This window comes from Phyllobates terribilis, unplaced genomic scaffold (assembly GCF_046119375.1).
Source record: "Phyllobates terribilis strain yellow unplaced genomic scaffold, ASM4611937v1 Scaffold_13__5_contigs__length_258822181, whole genome shotgun sequence".
In the NCBI taxonomy this organism is placed as follows: Eukaryota; Metazoa; Chordata; class Amphibia; order Anura; family Dendrobatidae; genus Phyllobates; species Phyllobates terribilis.
Window position 1 is genome coordinate 76,141,911 of NW_027362773.1, and position 16,935 is coordinate 76,158,845.

General features: G+C 47.7%; 1 protein-coding gene across 1 annotated transcript in view; it reads left to right on the forward strand.

Moving 5' to 3' along the window:
• Positions 1 to 16,935, forward strand: part of PDHX (pyruvate dehydrogenase complex component X) — a 61,361-nt gene that overhangs the window by 18,105 nt on the left and 26,321 nt on the right. The window contains exons 4-5 of the mRNA XM_073658130.1: positions 6,350 to 6,540; positions 10,809 to 10,907. Coding sequence (XP_073514231.1) covers positions 6,350 to 6,540; positions 10,809 to 10,907 — 290 coding nt within the window. The remainder of the gene's footprint in view (positions 1 to 6,349; positions 6,541 to 10,808; positions 10,908 to 16,935) is intronic.

Here is a 16,935-nt window from a genome sequence, read left to right on the forward strand (position 1 = left end):
TTGCAGAACCTCATACTACACCTCAGCTGCTGCAGAACTTCATAATACACCTCAGCTGCTGAAGAACATCATAACACACCTCAGCTGCTGCAGAACCTCATAATACACACCTCAGCTGCTGCAGAACCTCATAATACACAACTCAGCTGCTGGAGAACCTCATAATACACCTCAGCTGCTGTAGAACCTCATACTACACCTCAGCTGCTGCAGAACCTCATAATACACCTCAGCTGCTGCAGAACATCATAACACACCTCAGCTGCTGCAGAACATCATAACACACCTCAGCTGCTGCAGAACATCATACTACACCTCAGCTGCTGCAGGACCTCATAATACACCTCAGCTGCTGCAGGACCTCATAATACACCTCCGCTGCTGCAGGACCTCATAATACACCTCCGCTGCTGCAGAACATCATAATACACCTCCGCTGCTGCAGAACATCATAATACACCTCAGCTGCTGCAGAACCCCATAGTACACCTCAGCTGCTGCAGAACATCATAATACACCTCAGCTGCTGTAGAACCTCATCATACACCTCAGCTGCTGCAGAATCTCATAATACACCTCAGCTGCTGCAGAACCTCATAATACACCTCAGCTGCTGCAGAACCTCATAATAAACCTAATCTGCTGCAGAACCTCATAGTACACCTCAGCTGCTGCTGAACTTCATAATACACCTCAGCTGCTGCAGAACCCCATAGTACACCTCAGCTGCTGCAGAACCTCATAGTACACCTCAGCTGCTGCAGAACCTCATAGTACACCTCAGCTGCTGCAGAACCTCATAGTACACCTCAGCTGCTGCAGAACCTCATAGTACACCTCAGCTGCTGCAGAACCTCATAGTACACCTCAGCTGCTGCAGAACCTCATAGTACACCTCAGCTGCTGCAGAACCTCATAGTACACCTCAGCTGCTGCAGAACCTCATAGTACACCTCAGCTGCTGCAGAACCTCATAGTACACCTCAGCTGCTGCAGAACCTCATAGTACACCTCAGCTGCTGCAGAACCTCATAGTACACCTTAGCTGCTGCAGAACCTCATACTACACCTCAGCTGCTGCAGAAGCTCATAGTACACCTCAGCTGCTGCAGAAGCTCATACTACACGGTGGTCGGTGGCGGCAGATCTTCATACATCTTCAACGAGTTACAGAAGCAGATGCGAGTGCGCTCCGCTGATCCAACACCTCCGCGATGTGGCGACAGCTCTTCCCATTCTCTGCTGCTCGATGTTCACGGCGTTTTGATATTTTTGTATTATTATTGGGTTTTTTTATCATCCGATGTGTGAAAGTTATCAGGAAAATCTCATTGTTTGAATAGACTCGGCGGATAACTCCATCATGACCGGTCTGCCAGGCGGAGCGCTCGTAGCGTCAGTGACCACCTCCTGCGGGAAAGACCCCGGGCCGGGGAAAATCAGACATGCTGAGCAGCGGGCACGCCTTGTGCCAGGGTATGGCGCCTCCATGAAGGTATTGAGTTTGGGGCAGGACACCCACTGCTGAGTCCGTACATGGACCATGAAGCTCGGACTTATGAAGCCGGCCTGTCAGACAGATGATGCTTCGGCCAGTTGTTCAGCCGATGGACATCTCTGCGCTCGGCCGAGAGAGCGCTCCTGGGTTCTCTAGGAGAAGGTCTCCGGCTGACATGTTGGTCGATGCGATCAGACATTAGACAGCTCTGGAGGACAAACTCCTGCCCTAGTAAAATGCCGTGAAGAAGAGGAATGATCCCTGCTGTCAGCCAGGCACTCGCTTTATTTCCATGTAATCCATTGACTGCTAGAAGACCGTCACCAATGTAATAGCTCCTGGAAAATTGGCCGTTCTTCTGTAACACACGGAGAGGGTCCAGGGCTTGCAGTGGGGGCTCCGGATTGGCGTCTCTAGGGTTTGTGTATGGTATATTACATATATAGCCCAATCTCAAGCTGTGGGACCGGAAAACTTTTGACAGCTGAACTTCCGCCTTGTGAGTGTGTTTTTGCGATCCCATCTGGGCGCCCGTTTACTCCATCCTTGGGAAAGAGAAACAAGCAGCGGGCATTGTTATTGCTGATTTTATGTGGAAAATCCACAAATTTGCACCTTTAGATGGGCCCCCCTTCCCCGGCAAATCTGTGCATACACAGCCGGTTTTTACTCCACTCACATGTCCGGGTTTCGCTGTGACAACGCCACATTTAATCTTAATTATGCCAGACTTATATTTGCAGTAGGTCAAGAAACATAGACTATTGTTCATAATGTCTGAACGTTGACTCTTGAATTGATGTTTATGAACAATTCACAAACATCAATTCAAGAGTCAACGTTCAGACATTATGAGCAATAGGTAAACAGCCGCCATTCAGCAATTCACAATGTCTGAACGTTGACTCTTGAATTGATGTTTGTGAATTGCTGAATGGCTGCTGTTTACCTATTGTTCATATTGTCTGAACTTTGACTCTTGAATTGATGTTTGTGAATGGCTGCTGTTTATATCAGCACTTAGTGATTGTGTTGCTATCTTTGGAGGGAGAGCACTCACTGACCCCCGTGTCTCCACATATGCACTATCCACTTTTTGTTTTTTTCCTCTTTTCATGGATTGCATGCGGATGCAATATGTGTGTCTATGGCCCTTTTCACATGGCCGATAGTGCACAAAAATGGAAAACGTGCAAGTGTGCAGAGACCAATCGGACAGCACTCGCATCAGACAGATTCACGTCAGACTCGCATGGACAGCACTCACGACTGACAGAGATGATGATTCTCAGGACCCTCCACCGTGGTCCGTGGCTTCTGGACTAGAGCCCTTGGACCTCCTCCTTCTACCTGCCAGAATCCTCGGTGGTTCTTCTGATCTGTAGTCCCTGCGCAGCGTTGTAGCATGGTGCAGGCGTGACGTTACGCCGAGGCTAGTAGTCAGAAGAGGCATCGGGGATGCCGGCAGGTGGGAGGAGGCTTGCAAGGCTCCGATCTGGCGGCCACCGGCTACCAATGTTGTTTCTGGACCAAAGTCCTACGAATCATTTTGATAAACCCCAACTGGTTCCTCGGTGAAGCATCGGAAACCGCCATCACTTTTATTTTTCCCCACCAAAATAGCAGGTGACGCACTGACCAGTAACAGAGGAAAATCGGATGCATCTCATTAATGCAAAACCGTCCGATCTTGTGTGAATTTGGCCTTATAGAGTACGCGCCACTTCTTGTAGCAGTTCTGGGGTTATTAAGCGGATCGTACACTTTGACATCCACTATGGCACTCAGACACGGGTCTGTCGCGCCTATTGATGTAGCACTCGTATAGGTGAGAGGGATTTTTCTTTTTTGCACTTGACCCCGTGATTACATCTCCGGCACAAGCTCTTCTCTCCGTGACGCTGCACAGAGCGACTCCTGTCTCCCGGGAAGGATTACAGCCATTTCCCTCCGTGTCGTCTCACTCCTGCCTTCTCTGATTTCTGCGTGTAATTGATAGCGGCTCTGCGGAGTGCGGCCGGTCTAATCGAGTCACCGCAGGCGGTATTGGATAACGGCATGAATTCTCAGCCGCCGTGTGCGGGTCAATAGCCACTATTCATCAGATCTCTTCCAGCCGTCGAGCTGTGCAATGATCGATGGTTTTCATGTGTGTGAGATTCAGTCTGCGCCCTGCACCGGGAGGTTTGGGGGTGGTCTGCACCGTGCTTCCCCCTTGGGACTTGTGGGCACCGTACGTCCCCCTTGGGGCTGGTGGGCACCGTGCGTCCCCCTTGGGGCTGGTGGGCACCGTGCGTCCCCCTTGGGGCTGGTGGGCACCGTGCGTCCCCCTTGGGGCTGGTGGGCACCGTGCGTCCCCCTTGGGGCTGATGTTCACCGTGCGTCCCCCTTGGGGCTGGTGGGCACCGTGCGTCCCCCTTGGGGCTGGTGGGCACCGTGCGTCCCCCTTTGGGGGTGGCGGGCACCGTGCGTCCCCCTTTGGGGGTGGCGGGCACCGTGCGTCCCCCTTTGGGGGTGGCGGGCACCGTGCGTCCCCCTTTGGGGGTGGCGGGCACCATGCGTCCCCCTTTGGGGGCACCGTGCGTCCCTGTGGGGGTGGCCATTAGTACAATCTCTTGTTCACTTAGAGTTTAGTCTACGACCATTTTACATAGACTAATTCTCGAAAGCAAACACTCTCATGATCATCAGCTCATGCAAAAGGCTCATGAGTCTGACTTTTGACCAGTATGGCTCACTGTGTGATAGTGGTCCCTGGGTCCCTGCTACAAGGCTACAACTCCAGGCTCGCCCTGATAGCCATGTTGGGAGTCGTAGTTTTATATCAGTTGATTGCAGGTTACAAACCGAATTCTAAACCTCCCGCGCCGACCCCTTCTTGTTATCGAGGAGCAGGGAGAGATTGAGAGGAATAACACGAAGCTGCAGGCGCCGACTACACATGGTTTGTTTGTAGTCTGTTGGCATGGAAACGCATCACTCTGCACAGGCGCTGAAGGCACAGACTGATTCTCCACTAGAGCATTAGATAAAAATGGTTGTAAAAGTGTCCAGAAACTAAGAAAATAAGCGCTCAGGTTGTGACCCTTCAGAATTAGTTTTGAGGCATTTTTTAGGGACGAAACTGTGACGCATATCAGTCTCGGACTTTTCACCTTCTTGTAAGAAGGGTCAGTGCTCAGGAGCGGTGTCCTCGCATCGTCACAAAATCCTGAGGACGAGCATAAGCCGAGATCTGAGGACATCACATGGATAATGCAACGTACAGTGTACAATGTACAGCCGGGAGCGAAACCGAGGCAGAGGACAGTGAACAGAGGAGAACAGTCTATTATCTATCATCTATCTATCATCTATGATCTATTCTCTATCTATCTATTATCTATCTATTTATCTATTATCTATCTATTATCTATATATCTATTATCTATATATCTATTATCCCTCTATCTATCTATCATCTATCTATCATCTATGATCTATCTATCTATCTATTATCTATCTATTATCTATCATCTGTCTATCTATCTATTATCTATCTATTATCTATCTATCACCTATCTATCCATTATCTGTCTATTATCTATCATCTATCTATTCTCTCTCTATTATCTATCTATCCATTATCTATCTATCTATCATCTATCTATTATCTATCTATCATCTATCTATCTATTATCTATCTATCATCTATTATCTATCTATCATCTATCTATCATCTATCTATCATCTATCTATCTATTATCTATCTATTATCTATCTATTATCTATCTATTATCTATCTATCATCTATTTATCTATTATCTATCATCTATCTATCTATTTATCTATTATCTATCTATCATCTATCTATCTATTATCTATCTATCATCTATCTATCTATTATCTATCTATCTATTATCTATCTATTATCTATCTATTATCTATCTATCATCTATTTATCTATTATCTATCATCTATCTATCTATTTATCTATTATCTATCTATTATCTATCTATCATCTATTATCTATCTATCATCTATCTATCTATTTATCTATCATCTATCTGTTATCTATCTATTATCTATCTATCATCTATCTATCATCTATCTATCATCTATCTATCATCTATCTATCATCTATCTATCTATTATCTATCTATTATCTATCTATCATCTATCTATCATCTATTTATCTATTATCTATCATCTATCTATCTATTTATCTATTATCTATCTATCATCTATCTATCTATTATCTGTCTATCATCTATCTATTTATCTATCTATTATCTATCATCTATCTATCATCTATCTATTATCTATCTATCATCTATTATCTATCTATCTATTATCTATCTATCATCTATCTATCTATTATCTATCTATCATCTATTATCTATCTATTATCCATCCCTCTATCTACCCTCCTGTTTTCGCACCGCGCCATGAAAAATCTATCATTCTCCATCCGGCGTCTCAATCTGTTTTTGAACTTGTGTCAAGCGACAGATTTTTCTAGAAATTCCTATAATATCATTTGGAGGATTTGCAGTTTCAGCATTAGCGCCCCGTTCACCGCTCTCTGGGCTTTAATGCGGCTCCTGATTTTTCGTCTTTCACAATATTTGGATAAATCTCTTTCATCTAAATCCAGATTTTGAGTCTGAGAAAAAGCTAAAAAAAAATAAAAGTAAAATAAAAAAAAACATAGCAACTAATTGTGTACGAGGAGTTAGAACATGGCGGGATTTGCGGCTCTTCTGTAGCCCCCAACTAGGTTCCCTTTTAATATCTTGTCAGGGGTTCACCCAGAAGAGTTGTCACGTTATAGTAGGTTCCTCATGGTGATGATGCTTTATTTTCTGGCAGGCTCAGGAAGGCAGCAGGAACGTGCGACTCGGGTCCTTGATCGCTCTTCTGGTGGATGAAGGACAGGACTGGACCCAGGTGGAGATCCCCAGTGCTCAGAGTCCTCCTCCGGCAAGTGCCACCACCGCCGCCGCCACTACCGATGTGACTATAAAACCACAGAAGACCCCGACACAACCTGGAAAATTAAGGTAGGTCTCCTTTTATTCTGTCTTCAAAACATTTGTTTAATTTTCTTTTTGGAAAGCATTATTTATTTTTACGGTTGGAAGCCAAACCCAAAAGTCCCAAAGCCCCCTTTGTGAATGAAGCGGTAGTGTGCATGTGTGATCGCCACTCATTTCAGTGCATAGCTCCCATAGAAGTGAATGGAGTGGTGGTCACGCAGGGAAGTTTGGGACCCTAACGGACCAAAGCCAGCCTCAGAAGAGCGGACCATGATAATTTTGTGCTGGCTGTAGGGGCAGAAGATTGGCATTGATTGCTGGTGGCCGAGTTGTGCTTTTTCATGCAGCCTATTAATAGATTTGGCGTTATTTTTGGGGGTCCTCTGTTTAGGATATTCTATTATTGGGGGTCCTCTGTTTAGGATACTCTATTATTGGGGGGTCCTCTGTTTAGGATACTCTATTATTGGGGGTCCTCTGTTTAGGATCCTCTATTATTTGGAGTCCTCTGCTTAGGATACTCTATTATTGGGGGTCCTCTGTTTAGGATACTCTATTATTGGGGGTCCTCTGTTTAGGATCCTCTATTATTTGGAGTCCTCTGCTTAGGATACTCTATTATTGGGGGTCCTCTGTTTAGGATCCTCTATTATTTGGAGTCCTCTGTTTAGGATCCTCTATTATTGGGGGTCCTCTGTTTAGGATCCTCTATTATTGGGGGTCCTCTGTTTAGGATCCTCTATTATTGGGGGTCCTCTGTTTAGGATCCTCATCTTTTTGGCCAGAGTGGAGAGCGGTTATAAAAGAGCGTCTCTTCCCCTGTATCACACACACACCCATTCATTTCAATGGACTCTGTGTAATGCCTCAATTCACCTATAGGGGCACTGCAGATAAATTTTACACTTATAAAAAGGTTTCCCTCCCAAATAACTGCTGTTTGCTGGGGGGTCCCGGCAGCGGAGCACTATGGTGTTAGGGGCCTAATCATATCTTGATTCTGCCTTGAAATACAAGTAATGAAATGTAGGTTGTAGGGTCAAATCCCTTAGGCAGACTAAAAAAAATTGGAAATGATAAAAAAAAATATATAAATAACAATAAAAAATTAAACTTAGAGAATAAGCAGAAAAATAAATTCTAAAAACATATGATCACCGCTGCATTCTTAAAAGTCCTAACTATCAAAGTATAAAATGAATTAACCCATAAAGAAGAAAAAAGTGAAAAGCCGAGTTGCCGTTTTTTTGGCCACCGCACCTCCCCAAAAATGCTATAAAAACATTGTCTCGCCCTGCAAGAACCAGCAGTGCTCACACTGCTCCATCGATGGAAAAACCTAAAAGTTACAGAAATCGAAAAATCGCGGCCCAGAATCTTTTAAAACCAGTAAATTCTAAAGAAAAAAAGTAAATAAAAATGATACCATAAAAACCTTTACAAGTTTGGTGTCGCCGTAATTTCACTGATCTGGAGAATCCGATCACCTTGTTATTTTTACCATAAAGTGAACGCCGTAAAAACGGAACCCAGAAAACAATTGCTTTTATTTTTAACCATTTTGCAGTTTTTAGTGAATTATACGGTGTCGATCCAAACAATAAACGAGCCCCCGTCCGGCTGTAGATGAAGAACGATAGTATGGCGGCTGTTAGTATGGCGGCGTGTGCTCTCCCGGCTCTCACATGTCGGCTACATGGCGTTCTGCTCGGACGTGTGAGAATCACAAGTGCGGATTTTAATTGCGGCCCGGAGCCAGCTGCTCGCTCTGGAGCGTGCGCCCTTAATGACATGCATCCAGCTGTCTCGGAGTTCATTATCCTCAGTGCCAGAGTACAGAGCTGCGCTCGCCAGGGGCGACCGAAAAGACGAAGCAACACGAAAATCACGCTGGAAAGGTCACGGCGGTGGCGGCTGCGTGACTGCTCGTGTCTGCCGTCTATGCTGCACTGGTGGCGTCTCTGCTGTGCATCCTGAGCAGTCTGTGTCCAGGTGCGTCGTCTAAGGAGACCGCAGCCACGTACTTGATATTCATTAATTCACCGGCGTCTCTCGCGAGGTATTGACTGCTCCGCGCTCTAATCCGTCTTCATGTGTCTTCATTCTTCCGTGTAGACGTGTATCGACTTGGATGTAATTCTTGGTATTATTCAGGACGAGCCTCTGGCATTGGCTTCTTATGTATTCCCCAGAAATGAACAATAATAAAGCATTTTTTTTTTAAAGAACTTTTTGTTATTCCTCCTGGGATTACACCGTATCAGGGTGTATAACGTCATACCCCATTATCAAAGGGTGAAATAAGATCTAATTGTCAGTTTTTTCATGTATTTCCAGGAAGAATAACAGAGGGACAGCATAGTTGTTTCCACCGTAGATGCTCTAGAAATGTTATTTCACAGAGAATACAAATGTTTACTAGAACAGACAAGTCAGGAGGGCGGCGACTCCTCCGTATTCACCCCCTGCTCATCAGTACACAGAGATCTGCACAGAGGCTTTACACAAAGTGATCAGAGATTTACAATAACGACTTGTCTTCTGCCTATTGTCACAATCGGGAAATACTTCCACTCCCCAAAAAGTAACAATTCTTAAGTGTTTTTTGTTGGGAACTTTGCATTATGTTTTTCCCTTTATTCCTCTTGGAAATGTTCTTCTTCTTCCTTCTTTCTTCTTCCTTCTCCTCCTCTGTTCTTCCTCTTCCTCCTTCGTTCCTCCTCTTCCTCCTCTGTTCTTCCTCTTCCTTCCTCTTCCTCCTCTGTTCTTCCTCTTCCTCCTCTGTTCTTCCTCTTCCTCCTCCGTTATTCCTCTTCCTCCTCCTCCGTTATTCCTCTTCCTCCTCCTCCGTTATTCCTCTTCCTCCTCCTCCGTTATTCCTCTTCCTCCTCCTCTGTTATTCCTCTTCCTCCTCCTCCGTTATTCCTCTTCCTCCTCCTCCGTTATTCCTCTTCTTCCTCCTCCTCCGTTATTCCTCTTCCTCCTCCTCCGTTATTCCTCTTCCTCCTCCTCCGTTATTCCTCTTCCTCCTCCTCCGTTATTCCTCTTCCTTCTCCTCCGTTATTCCTCTTCCTTCTCCTCCGTTATTCCTCTTCCTTCTCCTCCGTTATTCCTCTTCCTTCTCCTCCGTTATTCCTCTTCCTTCTCCTCCGTTATTCCTCTTCCTTCTCCTCCGTTATTCCTCTTCCTTCTCCTCCGTTATTCCACCTCCTCTCTTATTCCTCTTCCTCCTCTGTTATTCCTCATCCTTCTTCTCCGTTATTTCTCCTCCTCCTCCTCCTCCGTTATTCCCCTTCCTCCTCCTGTTATTCCCCTTCCTCCTCCTGTTATTCCTCTGCCTCCTCCTCCGTTATTCCTCTTCCTCTGTTATTCCTCCTCCTCTGTTATTCCTCTTCCTCCGTTAATACCTCTTCCTCCTCCTCCGTTAATACCTCTTCCTCCTCCTCCGTTATTCCTCTTCCTCCGTTATTCCACCTCCTCCATTATTCATCATCCTTCTTTTCCATTATTTCTCCTCCTTCTTTTCCATTATTTCTCCTCCTCCGTTATTCCTCTTCCTCCTCCTCCGTTATTCCTCCTCCTCTGTTATTCCTCTTCCTCCTCCTCCTCCTCCTCCGTTATTCGTCTGTTATTCCTCCTCCTCCTCTGGACAGCCTTCATTGGGCCGTGTCTCGAGACCCGCCCTATTGTCCAGGAGTAAAGTACTGTGCAACTGTCAATTTATTAATCTGCTTCCAGGAGGAATAACAGAGTGTAAGTTTCTAAGATGAGATGGTTAGAATTTCCTAAACCAGATGTGTCAGTAGAGCGGACGGACCCTCCAGATTTGCCGCCATGTTACTTCTTATACTTTTCTGCCTCTCCTGAAAAGTTTATAGTCCATGAAATGTATTGCGTTGCATTGTTCTGCACAGGAGCTGCAGACACAGAACGGCAGTGGCTGCGACCTGCAATATGTTGTAGTTCTCATTGTCATCAGGATCTCTGCTTGCTGTCAGTGAATGGAATTTCTGTTTTGCATCTAAATCTACAGGGAAATGACTGTTGTGTTTACTATGGATCCCCGGGATCTGGTGTTGCTGCTCTTGTAATTAATCCGCAGACCCGGGCGTGGGGCCGGCGAACACACACTAATCTGCTTACGGGATCAGCTTGAATGAAAGTGTAATTCCCCTTTAACTCGTCAAAAACGGAGCAGAGGAGATAAACAGACCCACGTGTACCGGCCGCGGCTCGGGGGGCCGCGCACTTTTATCTTTTCATCAATAAATTTCATGTTGTTCTAATTTCAGGCTCCGCATGAGTCCGGCGGCTCGACACATCCTGGACACGCACGGCATCGATTCCAAAACGGTCGTCCCCTCCGGCCCTCGGGGAATCATCACAAAAGAGTAAGTGCCGATCAGCGCTGCTGCAAGCGTCTCCTCACTGTCATGTCTGCCTGTCATCCTTCATAGCTGACATTGCCCACCGGGCCTCTAGGAAAAGGCCGATGACTGGTCTGTATGCGGCCTCTGTGGCGGCCTTGCTGGTCAGCATCTACATGTGCCCCATTATAAGGTGAATATGGCCCGAGTGCCCCCTTATAGGGCGATATGGCCCGAGTGCCCCCTTATAGGGCGATATGGCCCCAGCGGCCCCCTTATAGGGCGGCTATGGCCCCAGCGGCCCCCTTATAGGGCGGCTATGGCCCCAGCGGCCCCCTTATAGGGCGGCTATGGCCCCAGCGGCCCCCTTATAGGGCGGCTATGGCCCCAGCGGCCCCCTTATAGGGCGGCTATGGCCCCAGCGGCCCCCTTATAGGGCGGCTATGGCCCCAGCGGCCCCCTTATAGGGCGGCTATGGCCCCAGCGGCCCCCTTATAGGGCGGCTATGGCCCCAGCGGCCCCCTTATAGGGCGGCTATGGCCCCAGCGGCCCCCTTATAGGGCGGCTATGGCCCCAGCGGCCCCCTTATAGGGCGGCTATGGCCCCAGCGGCCCCCTTATAGGGCGGCTATGGCCCCAGCGGCCCCCTTATAGGGCGGCTATGGCCCCAGCGGCCCCCTTATAGGGCGGCTATGGCCCCAGCGGCCCCCTTATAGGGCGGCTATGGCCCCAGCGGCCCCCTTATAGGGCGGCTATGGCCCCAGCGGCCCCCTTATAGGGCGGCTATGGCCCCAGCGGCCCCCTTATAGGGCGGCTATGGCCCCAGCGGCCCCCTTATAGGGCGGCTATGGCCCCAGCGGCCCCCTTATAGGGCGGCTATGGCCCCAGCGGCCCCCTTATAGGGCGGCTATGGCCCCAGCGGCCCCCTTATAGGGCGGCTATGGCCCCAGCGGCCCCCTTATAGGGCGGCTATGGCCCCAGCGGCCCCCTTATAGGGCGGCTATGGCCCCAGCGGCCCCCTTATAGGGCGGCTATGGCCCCAGCGGCCCCCTTATAGGGCGGCTATGGCCCCAGCGGCCCCCTTATAGGGCGGCTATGGCCCCAGCGGCCCCCTTATAGGGCGGCTATGGCCCCAGCGGCCCCCTTATAGGGCGGCTATGGCCCCAGCGGCCCCCTTATAGGGCGGCTATGGCCCCAGCGGCCCCCTTATAGGGCGGCTATGGCCCCAGCGGCCCCCTTATAGGGCGGCTATGGCCCCAGCGGCCCCCTTATAGGGCGGCTATGGCCCCAGCGGCCCCCTTATAGGGCGGCTATGGCCCCAGCGGCCCCCTTACTGGGCGGCTAAGGCTCTACTCCCCCGTTATATCGTAATATTTCCTCCTGAGTGCCCCCCAAAAAGTAACAACTGACCAGACTTTATTGCGGTGACATTATTGTGCCAACGTTGTATGTGTCCATCACCGTCCTGCTGGCTACGGCCCGCAAGAGAATGAGTGGCAGAGCAGGGGCCCCACGGCACCATGGGTATGTGCTTACCTGAGCAGACCACCACAAGCAACACATGGGGGGCTCCCAGTCTGGGGCCACTGTGTAAAGGATTGAAGTTTTTGATGTCACTGACATAGCTGAGTGCGGTCATTGCCTTTCCAGTAGGATTTGTGCGCCCCCCTGGAGCCAGGCGGTCTGTGTAATACTACTACTGATGGGCGCCCGGGGTATAACACTTCTGCACGCCGCCGTACCAGCGCCGGAGCATCCGGACCAATCACACAGACGCTTGGGAGTATTTCTGTCACCGGGACGTTGGGTGTAGGATAAGGTTAAAGGGCGGCTCCACATAACACACGGATAAATCTTTCATGATGGGCAGATAAACAATCCGGCGTTTATCCCTTTTCCTCTGGGAGGATGCGGACTCTTCTCTCCGCCGCTGATGGGTTTGGCGGTATTTTTAGATCTGTCGGCTCGGAACTGAATCTCGTCGCGGTGCTAATGACTCGCCTGCAGGAAAGGAGCGATGGAAGCAGCGGTACAGCGCCGCGGACATGTCTCCTAATGAGAAGGCTGGGGATCTGCATGACACGTCCCCATGTTCTGCCCGAAGCCGAACGGCACAGCGCGGGGGGCCGGAGCCCCCTCCATACGTCTACACATTCACCCCGTAAAGTGCTTTCAAAGTTTAACCCTTCACAATTTTTTATTTTTTCCGTTTTCATTTTTATTCCTTCCCTTCTTCCGAGAGACAGAAATCATAGTTTTGTCACAATTTTTAACACCCAAAACTTTTTTTTTTTCTCTTTTTAATTTCCATAGATGGACCAGCGGAGGGCTTGTTGTTTGCGCCCCCCAATCTAGGGGGAGGTGCGGCGCAAAAAAAACCCTCTGCCCCCGAGACTGCTCCATAGACTGACGCCCGACATCCTCCGAACATGTACGGCAGATACTGGGATGAGGTTAAAGAACAGAAAAGAAACGTGTAATTGAGGCTTTCTAGGTTATACAATACTAGAGGGGTTGATAGTAAAAGCCCTGGTGGTCTAGGGTAATGCAGGGTCTGGGGTAGAAGACCAGTTCATATTTTATTCACTGGTGTCGAGCGATTACCCACATCTGGGTGGTCCAGGTTAGAAGAGGAGAATACATTATGTGCCCTGGTGGTCTAGGGTTATGCAGGGATTAATAGTTTATTTCTTGGTGGTCTGGGGCAGAAGACCAGTGCATATTTACTCTTTGCTTAAGAACAATTCCCAAAATCTGGGTGGTATAAGTTAGAACCGGAGACTATTATGTTCCCTGGTGGTCTAGGGTTATTCAGGGTTCGGGCAGAAGACCAGTAAATATTTAAGCTTTGCTTTAGAGCAACTCCCAATATCTGGGTGGTCCAAGCTAGAAGAGTAGAATATATTGGGTTACCTGGTGGTCTAGGGTTATGCGAGGTCTGGGGTAGAAGACCAGTACATATTTTACTTTCTCTGGTGTCGGGCTTTTCCCCACATCTTGTCTGTCCATGTTAGAAGAGGAAAATATATTATGTTCCCTGGTGGTCTAGGGTGTTGCAGGGTCTGGGGCAGAAGAGTTGTTTATCTTTAACTCTTTGGTGTTGGGGATGATTCACCACATTTAGGTGGTCCAGGCTAGAAGAGGAGAATGTATTATGTTCCCTGGTGGTCTAAGGTTATTCAGGTTCTGGGGTAAAGGACCAGTACATATTTTACTCTCTGGTGTCGGGTGATTCCCCATATCTCGTCCGTCTTGGTTAGAAGTGGAGAATGTATTATGTTCCCTGGTGGTCTAGGGTTACTTAGGGTCTCGACTAAAAGACCAGTACATATTTTATTCTCTGGTGTCGGGCGATTCCCCACCTTTCGTCCGTCTAGGTCAGAAGAGGAGAATATATTATGTTCCCTGGTGGTCTAGGGTTATTCAGGGTCTGGGGTAAAATACCAGTACATGTTTTATTCTCTGGTGTCCGGCGATTCCCCACATCTGGGTGGTCCAGGTTAGAAGAGGAGAATATATTATGTTCCCTGGTGGTCTAGAGTAATGCAGTCGTCTTTGGTGGTCTAGAATGGAAGAGGAGGTAATATTTTACTACTTTGCATAAGACTATCCCGTATTTCTGAGCAGTGCTCACTGTACCGGTCCCCTGCCACTCCTGTGCCCCTGTTTTCCATGTCCCCAGCCGCTGGTCTCTGTATCCTAGCCTCCAGCAGGGGCATTTCATTATGGACGTGTGACCGATTGGACATTTTATTTACTCAGTATTTAAGTTCTCTCCCTCTGGATACTCTAGAAGGTTTGTATTGTCCCTGGTGGTCTAGGGTAATGCCCCTTTCCTGAAGATCTAGACAAGAAGGGTGAAATTTTAATGTGGGATAATTCCTCCAGTCTGCATGGTCCAGGCAAGATGACTGGATTAATATTATATTCCCTGGTGGTCTGGGGGTAATGCTCCCTTAGAGGGTCTAAGATAAGAGCGGTTGATAATTTACTATCTGGTGTAAGGTTATTTTCTTTACCGGGGTGGCCTACACTATAAAAGGGGCTTCGGGTAGTAATAGCTCCTTCTTTGATGGACTAGGCTGGAAGAGGGTTTGATATTTTACTCGCTTGTGTAGGTGGTCCAGGTTCTATTATGGGGGTACCCTGGTGGTCTATGCAATACAGAATCCTTGTTATTGCAGCACTATTATGGCAGTCTGTTATGGGGGTGCACTAATAAGGAGCATTATTGGACTGTCTATAATGCAGGACACTGGCTGTCTTAGTTATTGGACCACAGTGGTGGTCTTTGTTACAGTGGTCTTTGTTATGAGGGGTTACTATTGTAGTCTCTTCACTGTGGCAGGTTGTAAGAGTGGTTTTTATAATGTGGGACACTATTGGGGCAATACATGCCTGGAAATGAGCAGAATGAAAGTTCTGGCACCTGTAATGCTGGTAGAATGCTGATGAAGAGGAGCCGCCCAGTCAAAAAAAAAAAAAAAAAGCAAAGAATTGAGACAGTCCCTGAACATATTAGACTGGTATGTTCAACAAAAGGCGTAAAATATACCCCTCCTACAACTCCAGAATGAAAATTCTGGCACCTGTAGTGCTGGCAGAATGCAGATGAAGAGGAGGTGCCCAGTCATAAAAAAAAAAAAGCATAGAATTGGAACAGTCCCTGGATATATTAAACTGGTATGTTCACCAAAAGCCGTAAAATGTATCCCCCCAATTCCGCGCTCTCCCCTCGCCCGCTTAGGGTCGCGTTAAAGGGATGACATGTTGTCCTATAGATTTTACATTATATCCTTCTACTTTGGGACGCGAGGACTAAGGGAGGATTGATTGCGTCTCGTTCCTCCCAGAATCCTCATTTTTGGGTAATTACCCCAAGAACCTTTAATTGAGGCCGACTGATTACCTTCTAAGCCCCTCCCCCGACCGAGCGCAGGGCTTAGTACAAGGCGAGTAATGGGTTCTTGTTGCCGTAGCAACATGCCAACGCTTTAATTGGGAAGCGGAGCTCTGTAACCGCGGCGAGCGCTCCTTATTATTTTGCCTTGTCGGAAATCAGCGCGTTTGATCCCTCGAAACAGACATTTTTTTTTTCTTTCTTTGCTACGCCTTTTATTTTTAGCGTCAGCCGCGGCCCTCGCATTACTCATCACCTCCACGTTCTTGTAGCTGTCACTTTTCATTCTACACAACCGCCCACCGTAACCCCTTCCATCCCAGAAGTCTCCGGGGGGGGGGGGGGGCCGCTGGGATGGGATGGGAGCTTTCACCGCGTTTCGGTCCGTGAAGGGGTTAAGTGAGGAGATAGACAAATCCGCCATAAATCGCGCAGCGTTTGCTTTGCAGATGGGTGCGAGGTTCCTGCACGCCGAAAAGCTTTCTAAATCGGGAGCCCCCCGGGGGGCCGACGTTACTTACACATGAATTCTTAATGAGATGGAAATGTATTTTTAGAATCCGGTGAATTTTTCCTATTTATGTGAATCGAGATCTCAGCAACTTATATCTGTGGGGTACTAAAGATCGGGCATATCGACATCAGGCATATCAACATCTGCTTATCTTTATGGTACTAACCATCGGGCATATCGTCATCTGCTTATCTCTATAGCGTAATAGGGATCAGACATATTGACTTCTGCTTATCTCTGTGGGGTACTAAGGATCGGGCATATCAACATCTGCTTATCTCTATTTGGTATGAAGAAGTAGGTACATTGACATCTGCTTTTCTCCATGGGATGCTTATCTCTGGGGGTACTAATGATCAGGCATATCAACATTTACTTATATCTATGTGGTACTAAGGATCAGGCATATCAACATTTACTTATATCTATGTGGTACTAAGGATCAGGCATATCAACATCTGCTTATCTCAGTGTGGTACTAAGGATCAGTAACATCGACATTTTGTTTATAACTATGGTGTACTAAGGATCAGGCATAGCAACACCTGCTTATATCTATGGGATAGCAAGGATCAGGCATATCGACATCTGATTATCTTTTAAGCAAACTAAGCCAGATTTGTAAATTGCGTCTTTTCA